Source organism: Mustela nigripes, chromosome 1 (assembly GCF_022355385.1).
Source record: "Mustela nigripes isolate SB6536 chromosome 1, MUSNIG.SB6536, whole genome shotgun sequence".
Taxonomy (NCBI): Eukaryota; Metazoa; Chordata; class Mammalia; order Carnivora; family Mustelidae; genus Mustela; species Mustela nigripes.
Genome location: NC_081557.1, coordinates 131,393,529 through 131,405,924, shown reverse-complemented (window position 1 = coordinate 131,405,924; position 12,396 = coordinate 131,393,529). Strand labels below are relative to the sequence as shown.

The 12,396-nt window shown below is 52.8% G+C and overlaps 1 protein-coding gene across 1 annotated transcript in view; it reads right to left on the bottom strand.

The window, feature by feature from the left end:
* Window positions 1–7,350: 7,350 nt before the first annotated feature.
* FHDC1 (FH2 domain containing 1) overlaps window positions 7,351–12,396 on the bottom strand; it is a 41,083-nt gene continuing 36,037 nt past the window's right edge. The window contains exon 12 of the mRNA XM_059373947.1: window positions 7,351–11,804. Coding sequence (XP_059229930.1) covers window positions 9,771–11,804 — 2,034 coding nt within the window. The 3' untranslated portion in view covers window positions 7,351–9,770. The remainder of the gene's footprint in view (window positions 11,805–12,396) is intronic.

Sequence of the window (12,396 nt, the reverse complement as noted above, 5' to 3'; positions counted from 1 at the left end):
CAGTTGTCTTTAGGCGCACAGGACGTAGCCACAAAATAGACTTCCCTAGTAATCGCAGTTAACTTTTTACTGAGCATCTTCTATGCACCAGGATATAATTCTCATTAATGACAGCCACCAAAGAGCATTCTTCCCATGTCTCCTTTTTTACAGAGCAGAAACTGAGCCTCAGATGGCAAGTGGCTTCACCAAGGTAACCAAGTCAGGAATAACAGAGCTGGGATTTGAATCAGGTCTGTCTGGAACCAAAGCCCATGCTCCCCTATCAGCCTTCACAGGTCGCTAGGAAGACCAGGAGGGAGGCAACCACTAAGACCAGCAACAGGTGGGCTCTTGGAGCCCCTTCTGAGGAGATGGCTGAAGCCGCTGGTGTACGATGTGAGCCAGTGGAGCAGAGGGGTGGGCTACGGTGGGACTCCCCCGTCCCTCACTCTCTTTCGAGAACTATATTAACATCAAGGAATGTGAGCCCTGATGGGAACTTGGAGGGCATGGAGCCCCGCCTTCTCTGGAGGAATGAGGAGAAGGAAATGTAGAGAGGATCTATAACTGGCCCAGAGCCATTCAGAACAGGATGCGGGGTCTCGTAAGTGCCAGGGGTCTGCTCCTTTCCCGTCTGCTGGTCTCCTTTCTGCCAGTGTCAGCTGACGCTGGGGCACGGGATGTCTTTCTCCTTTCTGTTCTGCCTTCTTGGCAACCAGCACGGCAGCTTTTATGTCAGGGAAGGACACCTCGCCCGGGTGGTCACAGGGCAGCAGGTGACCCTACGGCAGAGTCAGGTACCGGACTGTGGAGAGAGCCTCTCTCTCCCATCACGCTTCCACTGGGCTGTGTTGACTTGAAGGAGACTCCAGACTTAGTGTGTTCCCTTGGCCTTTCCCTGAACCAGCACCTGCCTGCCATGGTGTGGAGGGCACCTCCCCTCCCTGTGAGCATCAGGCAAAGGTTTTCCCAGAGAAGGGACACCAGAATCCCTGGTGGGAGGGAATCTCCTATAGACTTTGGCCTCCAGGATGAAGTCATGGGCCTTGGAAGTGAATGCATTTTACAGATCCAATAAATTAGATACAACTCACCTATTGAGGTTCCGTCAGGTGTCCTGGAGCCCTGCCTTGCTCAATCCACTGGAGGAGGAAGCATAAAGAGAAGCAAATCTGGGTTTAGGGAACTGCCTAAGGTCACTCAGCCAGATAGGGACAGAGTCCAGGTAAGGACCCACTACCCTGAGCCAGCAGGCTGCTGTGGGACGTGCTGGCCTCCCTGCGGGATTCACATGGGTCTCTGAAGCCTTCTTGGTGGACCAGCCCATATCACTGGAGGCCCTGAGTCGTCGCCTGGTACAGGCTCTGACCTCAAACAGTGATAACAGTCAACACTGTCTGACCACACTGATCTATTTAACACTCTCAGTTGCTCTAAAGCTGCTCGAAGCTACAACTCTCAAGCATAAACGATGGGTCAAAGGTCCAAGGTCACATAGCCATTAAAGAGCAGGGCAGGCTGTGGGCTAGCTGCCAACATAGGGAGACACCCCGCCACCATGTCTCCCCAGCATCCCCAGAAATGATCCAGGGCCCTTCACAAATCCAAGACGAGGGGCTCAGGTTTGAAATGCCTGGAGGCTGCTTCTGCTGGCCCTCTGTGCCCAGGGGTGTGGCCAAGTGGGTCTGGGCAGATGCAGGCAGCCCTGGGGTGGGGTTTTGGCCCCTTGGGGAGAGCTGCCTTCCAATAGGCCTCTGCAGAGTGGCCATGAGCTTCTCATTCCTCTCAATGTCAAACACAGACCTACCTGGTGCCTGCAGCCCTCAACACTGTTTTTCTTTGTTTTTGTCCCTCTTCCAGCCTCTAAGGACCCTCTTCTCCCAGAAGCTCCCTGCACCCTCAGTGGGGCCTTCAGCTGGGAATTCCTGAGGACTACACCATCGCCTGTCCAATCCAAGCGCGGACAGGTGCAGAGACCCGCCAGTGAGGGAGAGGCACTGGGCAGTGGTACCCCTCTTAGGGGCCCCTGGATCCACTCAGCAACTGAGTCTGGGTCAGCCACTTCATAGATTTGAAAAGTCTTCCAGGTGGAAGGAACCAGGAGGGCCTCCAGCCCAGGGAGGTGGACACGTGGCTTTGGTTCCAGCCCAGGGACGTGGACATGTGGCTTTGGTTCCAGCCCAGGGAGGTGGACACGTGGCTTTGGTTCCAGCCCAGGGAGGTGGACATGTGGCTTTGGCATGAGCTCCTCCTGTACCTGAAGGGTTGCCTCCATTTTGTTCTGGAATAACACAGAATAAGATCAACCCCAGTACCAGATTCTTACTATCCTCTTTCAGTTTAAACAGTCTTGGTGGCTCATCCTCAGCATGGGACCCAACACTTGACTGTTCCAGTCATTCTCCTCTGTCGGACTCCAGCTCATCAATGTTCCTCCTGAAAGATGTCCCAGGGTTATGGACAGGGTCCAGATGTGGACTGAGCAGCCAGAACTCATGCTGGGTGCTGTCGTTCCATGAATGTGACGGAAGACGGGGCTTTAGGTAGCCACGTGAGACCACTGACTCACACACTCCTCTTTCATTTCTCTCAGAATGAATTTCTGCACCAAAACATGTGAATGACAAGTTTTGCCTCCTCCTGGGTCCCAGGGACCATGGGTGTGTGGTGAGTAACTAGGCAAAGCTGTGAGCTTCTGGGGAGAAAAGTACTAGCCAGACTTCAGTCTGTTATGATCTGGTTGGGGGAAACAGGGGCTTGAGAAAGGGCTGAGAGCATCAGACAACTTAGCCAGGTGCTTATCTAGTGACTTCTTTCTCTTGTACTGGAGTCAAACCTGACCCTGGGAGTAGGAGGCCCTGTGGGGGCGGGGAGGCCGTTCTGCTGTCTGGCAAGAAGCCTGCCCTGCAGGCAGCCCACCTCTTCTCTCTCCTCCCTAGGGATGAATCAGCAGGTGGGAAGTACTGATGCCCTGGGAAAGAAAAAAATACAGCTGACCAGTGAGGCTGACGTCTCTCTGCTCAGCCAGAGCTGAATGGAGGTACTGTTCTTTCTGCTGGGGCAACTTCCAGTGCTGAACCATCATTTTAATCTGAATATAGCTCAGACCCTTCTACTGCATGTGCCCAAACGGGCAAAGTGGCTCTCCCTGAGAGTGGCAAAAATGTCCAGATTCCCCCAGCAAATGTTCCAGGCTGACGGGGAGCCATTTATAGCAAGAAGTGGCAAGAGGTAACTTCTTCTGTACTCACTGCTTTGGAAGGCACCGGGGCCCAGTCCTCCTTCCAGGAAGAGTTTCCACATTGTGAAACAGGGTGAGGGGGGCTATTTTCCCACGCCCCTCCTTCTGCTGGCCTTCTGAACACGGCACGTGTGCACTAGCCTGCCACGTGGCACTGAGTCAGCACCCTGGAGAGCTGCCCCACCCCCTTCCTGACCAGTGAGGTCAGCCCAGATGCCGGCCTGCCCCACCCCAGCACACAGCAAAGAGCAACGGCAGCCACTGGGCAAAGCTCCCAGGACCCGAGTTGCAGTGATGCTCATGAAGGCTGCGGAAAGCTCCAGAGCCCAGGAAGAACAGGATTCCGAAGAGTGTGTTTGCTGACAAAATCTCACTGTGGGCACTCATATGGCTGTCACGTTGTTCCTTGTGCGTTCCCAAATTGCTTCACAGACACTGAATTATAATCTTCCTAAAAGGCAGCCCTTGGCAAGACTTGAGTGAAGTGTCACTTCCTACATTCTTGTGGAGCCATTGTTCCAGAAGCCCTGATATTGCATCACAGAGAGCTCCAGACTCAAAGGAATGGCCTAGGGTATAATTGAAGGTACTTTTCTATCTTAAGATCCAAATCAGACCAACTCCTCAGGGTCTTATAAAGGCTCTCCTCCTAACTGGGCACTGAGCTCAGAATAAATTTTTTGCATCAGTTGCTCAGGAGAAATCACCTGTATTGCCTGAGAGGGGCTAAGAGAGGGGCCTGGCCAGAGAAAACTCATCAGCCCCCTCATCAGGACCCCAGTCCCCGGCCTCTCTCCAGCCCACTAGTTCTCAACAGCAGGCTGAAAAATGGATCCCTGCGGAGTTGAAATGCAAATCTGGGCACCCCACCAGAAAGATTCTGAGCTGGTATAGGTCTAGAGTGGGAACAGGAATCACCCACCAGCCCCAGTGATTCTGTTGCCCTCCACACTATGGGAGGTGGTGTGCCACTGGCCTCTCAGACACCATCAGGGAGGTCACCACCTGCAGCAAACATCCTGCCCTTCTTGAATGACCCACTTGCCCAGCTCCCCGTTGTCCTTAGCCACACAAGCAACCGGCCCCGTGACCCATGCCAGCCTCCCATTAGTTATCAGAAGGCAAGGGCATATGGGTGAATCCAGCCTCCCTCCTGGAAAATTGAAAGCAGAAGGCGAACACTTTTCCATTGGACTCACATGCCCTCTATTAGGAAGAACAAACAGAAGGTAGTCTCTGATACAGAAATGGCTCACATTTACCAGAGTCACCTGGAAGATGGACTCCTCTGTGTCTGACCTCCAGAATGGAGAGGACTTTTCTTCTGCAGCAGTGGAGAGTGAATATTACTGGTGCCCTCAGGTTGCTGAGCCTTAACCTCTGCTTGCTGTCACAAAGCTGGGGAGGGTTGTTCCCGGCACCCTGGCATTTCATTTTCCCGGAGGAACTCCACTGCGAGTAAGGACTCTTGTATGGAAACGTCAATGCCATGGTCCACCCATGGATGAGTTAAATAGGTTTTTTTGTGTGAGTTGGCCTAGAAACCTACCTACAGTGTGTGACATAGTGGCTCTGGGAAAGTGCATTCTCAACTCCTCGTCATCTACTTGGCAAGCAGGCTCGGGGAATATGACCGGCTTATGACTCAGCCCTTGTGTGTTTCCAGGGAGGTTGGGGGCAAACTCCAGGCCTGATTCTAAAGGCCTGGCATCAGTGCATCAATAGGGACCTCGAGCAGATCCTCCTTAAAGACCCACGCACCTTCGTGCCACAGGCTGACAGTGAGGTTTTACCTTGCTCCTGGTGGGCCCTGGGTCGAGGGCCCATGAAGAACTGGCCTGTGAGTGCTGCCCGTGGCTGTGACCTCACCTGCAGTGGTGTCCACCTGTCCTACCTACCAACCAGGAAGCCAAAACTTTGTTGCAGAGCTGTGTCCTGGAAGACAGAAAAGCCATTTTCTTCCACTACAGAAATGTTACTTTTGTCTTCCTGAGGTGATCCAGTGAGCCATAAGGCACTTTACTGGAAGATATTTGCAAACAGAGACCTCCCCCAGGGAAAAAAGCACATTCTGGGTTATTTTCAAGCATGCCATAAATTCAGTCCAAGCTATGCGAGTTTCCTCCATAGACGCTGAGTAGAGGGACCCCTGCCAACCCACTGGCCTCCATTTTTGTGTGTGTTCACAGCCCAAATAATTTTAAGAAGTATTTAGTGAGTGGAGTCCCTGAGTGGCTCAGTGGGTAGAGTATTCGACTCTTGGTTTTGGCTCAGGTCATAATCTCAGGGTCATGATCTCAGGGTTGTGAAATCAAGCCCGGCATTGGGCTCCACGCTCAGCTAGCAGAGTCTGCTTGAGAGTCTTTCCCCCATGCTTCTCCCCCTGCTCGCTCGCTCTCTCTCCCTCAAATAAATAAAATCTTAAAAAATAAAAGTACTTAGTGAATAACCAGATGCAATTGTCCCTTATTCTAATTTGGTTTGTATGTTTCATGCTTATATGCATTTGAGGACACATACCAAAAAAAAAAAAAAAAAAAAAAAATCTCTTTTTTTTTCGCTGTGGGGGCAGGATTGGAACGTGAATCAAAGGTATGAGAATTGAGGCGTGCCTAGCTATTCAGTCTGGTACAGCACGCAGCTCTTGATCTTGAGTTCATGAGTTTAAGCCCCACACTGGACATAGAGCGTACTTTAAAAAAAATAAAAATAAAAAGTATATGAATTGAGACTAAAAGTTTAAGCATCAATAGAAAATTCTATGAAATTGCAAAATATCATCATTGCCAGATGGAAGGAGGTAGGATATTATACCCCTAGAGGCAGAAGTTGGTGAATTTGTACACCTTGGAGAGCTGAATTAATAGTTCCACCCAACTATTCTGGGGCCTCCCACCATAATGCATAAAGAAGCAGTATTTTGAATGAACCATTGGGAACAACTGTGGCCCCTTTAAACTCAACATGTCTCTTCAGGGGAGCTGGAACACAGGTTCCTTGTGAAAGCCATAAAATAAAAGGATAAAAAGAAAACTACTTGAGACCCACTGTGAAAATAGTCTTCTTTTTGGTTGATGTCAGTAACCCGATATAACAGGTTGAAGGTGTAGGAAGGGGTCCAATGGCCCAATCAGCTTATAACAGGCAAAACCAGGCTCTCAGTGCCTGCAGGGCAGACAGCCACTCACAAGGACATCATCTACTCTACTTTTTTTTTTTTTTAATATTTATTTATTTATTTGAGAGAGAGCGCGAGCGAGAGAGAGCGCACAAGCAGGGGGAGGGGTTGAGGGAGAGGGAGAATTTCAGGCAGGTTCCATGCTGAGCTCAGAGCCCCCATGTGGGGCTTGGGCTCACAAACCTGAGATCATGACTTGAGTGGAAAGCAAGAGTTAGGTGTTCAACCAACTGTGCAACCCAGGTGCCCCTCATTCACGCTCTTGTTGGTGCCTGACCCTGGGATTGTCTAAACTGCTTCAGATGAAGTGCAAGGGTAGCCAGGACTGATTCTTGATAGGAAGCCCCGAGGTGTGAGGAGCATTTTCCAAACAATTCCCCTTTCTTCTCCTGGAAGCACCAGCACTGCATTTCAAATAAAATCACTCCTCCCTCCCTCTCTGTGCATTCCTAAAGCAGCCGAAGAAGCTGTGATTTCCCAATACTGTCCCGAGCCAACATGCATGAGGACACATAGGAGCAGATCCAGACTTGCTGGTCCCGCAGAGATTACACAAAGCTTGGCCCCAAACATGGAATAATGCAAGCATATACGAGGTGAACATTCCATCGATGGCTTGCCTGTCAGATGCATGCTTGCCTTCCCACAGGCCTGGCGCCAGGCCCGCTCTCTAGACCTTCAGTTAAACATGGGTCCCGGGCTACCAAGAAGACGCACACCAACAGCCCAGTTTGGCTCTTGTGCCTTCTGAGGACAAGACCACTGTATCTCAAACCTGCTGTCCCTCCTGCATCTGGGCCTTTCTGTGTGCAGGAAATTATGTATTCTTCCACCAGGACCGATCTCTCTCTCTCTCTCTCATTCTCTCTCTCTCTCACACACACACACACACACACGTGCGCGCGCGCACGCATACATCAACAGAGTAAGCTGAGGATAAAACAGAAACTCCCATAAACAGGAACTTTATTAAACTACATGTTACATAAAAGAACATATAAATGGACCTTTAAATACATTCAGTTCATCTTAAACAAATTTATATAGAAATTTATTTACATTTCTCCATTATATACTTAAATTATTTTTCAAAGCTTACTACCAATAAAAGGTAATAGAATGATCACCTGCTCATACAGATGCATACACATAGGGTCCACAGGGCTAAGTAAAACACCGCTTCTCAAGAAACTCAGCTTATTAGATTCCAAAGCAACAGCAAGTTCTGAAGGTGCTTTCTTTTGAGCAGGCCTTTGACAGGAGGCCTCTGCTATGCAGGTGCTGGAGGTCGGTTCCGAAAAGCTGGTCCTGGGGCAAATGGGTCCTTGGTTGTTTAAAATGACTCAGATCTTGGGAGCTGGAGGGACCCTTAGAAACTACCACTGAGGCCATGCGCCCACTTCCGAAGACTGGGAAACAGAGGCTGAGGGAGGAGGAGTGATTGACCAAAGTCACACAGCATCAGCGACAGGGCATGGACAGGGTCCTATGTGGGGGTCCTGACCCCATTACTATCCACAAACTTCTGTTTTTGTTGCTTAAGACTGATTTACTTTAGGAATGAAGAGAGGGGCAGAGAGAGAGGACGAGAGAATCGCAAGTGGACTGTGCTGAGCATGGAGTACAATGCAGGGCTCGTCCCACAACCCTGAGATCTTGACCTGAGCCAAAATCACGAGTCCGTTGCTTAACCAACTGAGCCACCCAGGTGCCCCACTACCCACCAACTTTTGATCTCTTTCATCCATTTCCACCCACCCACGGGCCTTATGTTTTGGACATTGTTATCTGCATGGTTAAATACATGATTTCTCGGGCTTTCTGAGATGGTAAAAAACAGTGCAGGATTCCCATAACCATCTTTGTGGGGCCCAGGAAATAGCTACCTAAGGCCATTTTTATAAGAAGTTTTGTGGCCAAGTGCCTTACTATTTAGCCATGAAGTTTGCCATTTCAATATAGCCGACGTATGGAAGCTCAGAGTTTCCATTTATTTGGATGGAAGGCAACATTCTACAGCAGGAAGATTGTAACATCAAGCACGTGGATTCCCTGAAATCCATCTACCACTGTTGGGTCTAAAATAACGTTTCACTAAAGTTTCAATAAGTGACCCAAAGTGAGAAAAGGCAGGAAGCAACTTTAAATAACAAGAAAGTTTCAAGAATCCCCTCAATCCCTAATTAGTCTCAAAAGGAAGCTGTGAAATGGGCAGTGAGTAGAAACAGTACATATTTTCTTCTTTTGAATAAAGCCTTTTTTTTTTCCCCCAAGATTTTCCTGATTATATAAAATCGGAAAGGGGGGGGTTGTTTTGTTTTGGTCTGCGATTTGGTTTTTCTCGGGATTTAAAAACCACTTTACAGAAGGAGACATGTCAGCGTTAGGAAGTATCATCAGTGACAGATACACAGCCTGTCCAGGCTCCACGTCGGGTTAGCAAGGGAAGGAAGGGCTGGCTGCGGGCAGAGAGAGGAGGGAGGGACAAGACTGGGACACAGAAGGGTTTATTCTTCCCTGTAACTAGAGTGAACCCAAGTCCTAGCAGCCTTCACTCAGTTTCAGAACAGAGACACAAATGGGAAAACACAGAAGGGAAAGGTGTGCTCAGCTGAAGTGCCCCTGATGCCTCTCCATTAAGATATGGCCCTTCTAAGTTTGGGGAGATCCCGCTTCTGCCAGGGGCTGCTGTTCGTCTGCAGGAAATGCACTGCCCTGGTGCCCGCCCAGAACACAGGAGAGCATCCGATTTCTATCCACCAGTCTCACTTCCCCTCCTGCTCGCACGCAAACCCTCACCCAGAGTCACACACGGAGAGGTGAGCGAGGCAGAGTGCCTTCAGGGAGACGGTGCCAATCACAGAACACCCAGGGCTTGCAGAGAAGTCCGGCTGCCAGCAATGGACAGGGTGTGGGCAGGTGGAAGGCACCCTGAGACCAGGAAACACAGGAAAATAAAAATGTCTTCTTGTTCAGGGTTTTGTCTCTTTTTCCTAGGAGGCATTTCGTTCTGCAAAAGAAACTAAACGACTTCATTTTTATAATATTTAAAAATAAGCTTGACATATAAAAACTGGCCAGTTTTTTTTTAAACTCTGTAAGGAAGACTGTCAGCTTACACATCTTCATGGAGGGGAGGGGGTTCCTCCAGGGTGTGGGAGGGAGATGCCAGCCGTGAAGTGTAGCGGGCAGCTGCCCAGACTTGGGACTTTACAGTAGACGTCAGCGCAGCCGGTGGCGGTCCACAGGCATCCCGGACCTCACCTCTGGCGACATGCGCGTTAGCCGGCGGCACGCGTGGATCACTTTATGCGGAACAAGGACATGCAGTGCCGTACCTTCCCAGGAGTCAGTCCTCACGATCAGACTTCACTTCCGTAAGGGATCGAGCATTTTCCCTAGCGTGGTCGGATCGGAGTTTCTCAGTCTGAGGGAGGCCCTTTCCCCAGCCCCCCGGCCCTTCCCAGGGGCCTCTGTGTTGACACTGGGAGCCCCAGCAGACTCTGGACACTTTTTAGGGGTCCGGGCGCTACTGGCCCGCCGCAGGGTGCTGCTGTCCTTGGGGGCAGCATCCTCAGGGCCACCCTTGGGCCTCAGCTGACGCTGGGAAACCGTCCGAGTGATGCCGGGGGCTTTGGCCACAGGAGAGGAATCCGCTCTCATGAACCGACAGGAGGAGGCAATTGTGTTTCGGGCAAAGCTCGGCACAGGGGGCGGGGTGCGGGGGACGCTGGGGGCCGGCGGGGCCTTGGGCTCCTCTTCGGGGATCTCTTCCTGGGAGTTGGAGCGGCAGGTCTTGTTTTCGTCGGGCTTCTGCCTGGGGACGTTCCTGAGGGGCTTGGCGCTGGGCTTCTTGAGAGAGCCCTTCTGCTGCAGGGGGGGGTCCTTCCCCGACCTAGCGCTGCCAGAGCCGCCGCTCACCCTCGCCAGCCTCTGTTCCTCCGCCCCCGCTGCTGCCCCCGCCGAGGACCGCTTGGGCGACACGTCTGAGGTCCCCCGCACGGAGCTCCGGCGGGACCACGGCGCGTCTGTGCTGCTGGGGGTCTCCCGAGGGGGCCGCTTCCAGCCCACCGAGCCGCGGCTCGACCTGGAGATGGGCACGACTTTGCGCATGCTCTCACTCTCAGAGGCGGTCAAGGTCCTCACCGGCTTGGGCGCCGCCCCCTGGGACCCCTGGCTCCGCCGGACACTGGCGGGCTTCGAGGTCCCCGGAGACGCCTCTTTGAGGGAGCTTCTCTTCGGTGCTGTCACATCCTTCCCTTTGGCGGGTCTGTCCTTGGGAAGGCTGTCCTTGCAGGAGGGCTGGCTCTTCCCAGAGACTGGAGCCAAAGCCTCCCCGAGGGAGCTGGAAGTGGGGTGAGAGGAGACCTGGCTGCCCGTCTCCCCAGCGCCAGAGGACAAGGAGCCATCCGCCCCGGGCACCTCCCCCGGCTCCGAGCAGTCCAGGGTCAGTGAGCAGTCGGTGGCATCGGAGATGTAGAACAGAGGCCCAGGGTCTTTGCTGTCAGGGTCACTGCTGCCCACAGATACTACAGCCTTGCTGCTAGGATCCTCAGGGGCAATCCCGTCCCCTTCCAAGGCTGGGCTGAGACCACCCGGGACACCGGTGTCCACAGGCATCAGGCCCTCATGGCTGGCACCGAGGGACTGCACGCTCCCATCCCCCAGAGACCCCAGCTCCACGGGACTGAGGTCATTCAGGGTCAATCGGGACACCTCCTCTGGGCTCTTGGATCCCTGAAGGTCGAACTGAGCCAGCCCTGTCACCAGCTCATGCTCTTTAATCCCCAGAGCCAATGGGGAGAGTGGAGGGGACCGGGCCGGGCCGAGGCCCACCGGCTCACTATTCCTCTTTCGGAGGATGCCCACCCCACTGCGCCGAACTCGGGGGATAGGGGGTTTGGGGTCCTCAGGCCTGGGGGCCAGGAGCTGCTGGCTCTGCCAAGATGAGGGTGGCTCGGGCGCCCCCCGCTCACCCTCCGAGACCTGTGGTGTCTGTGCTCCCCTGGGGTCCTGGGCTCTCCGGTCTCCAGGCTCCAACCAGGCCATCGTGGGCCGGGCCTGCCGGGTGCTGCTCCGGGGCAAGCTGTTGAATTTGCTGGACTCCTCGGGGCTGTCGGTGGAACACTCCAGGAAGGTCAGCAGCTCCCGGTCTGCAAACGTGCCCAGGGAAAGGCGGGAGCGGCGTGTGTTGGGAGGTCGGTAGGAAGGGCTGACGGGCCTGGGCTGCAGGAAGGGGGACAGGTCTTCCGCGCCCTTCTTAGTCAGCTGTTCCACGTCGTTCTCACTGCTGCTCCGGCAGAACGCCCCAAGCTCCCCAGCCGCCCAGGAGCAACGCTTCTGCTCCAGCTCCTTCAGCCGCTGCAGCCTCCTCAGCTCCTGCACTGCCCGGTCCTGGTTGTCCTGAGGCAGGGGTAGAGAGAAGCCCCAAAATGCATTAGACCTGTGGGACCTGTGTGCAATTCCACAGTTGCCTTTGCCTGCCTTAAGACCTCAAGAAACAGGTATGAAGGACAGCCTGGGTCCCAAACTTCCCCAAGACAATCGCATGTTTGCAAGAAGGTGGGTGTGGAGAGGGCTAGCTCTCCCAAGGCTGCCTGGAGAGGACCCGACCAACGTAAGGTTCTCATTGGATCCGTGGACCCAACTTACAGCTTTCTGGTCAAGGCACTGTCCCTTAAGTGTGGGCTGTGATTCCACACATGCCTGCCACCTCAACTCCGAGGGAACCCAGCTTGGCTTCTAAGTAGGGCAAGATAGCAAAGACTTACAGGAAAAGGCTATTTAGTCAAGGGCAGAGAGAGAGAAAAAAAAAAAAAAGGAGCCTGAGACCATACCTCCCTGTTGCTTCTGTGTTGCATACAGCTACAGCTACACATGCACACACACGTGCAGCACATTCTACTTAATGGCTTGGATGTGTAAGTATATACCCAAGATATGAAGAGACACCAGTCAAATCTCTGCTCTCTGAACGCTCCCTGGTAAGGAAACC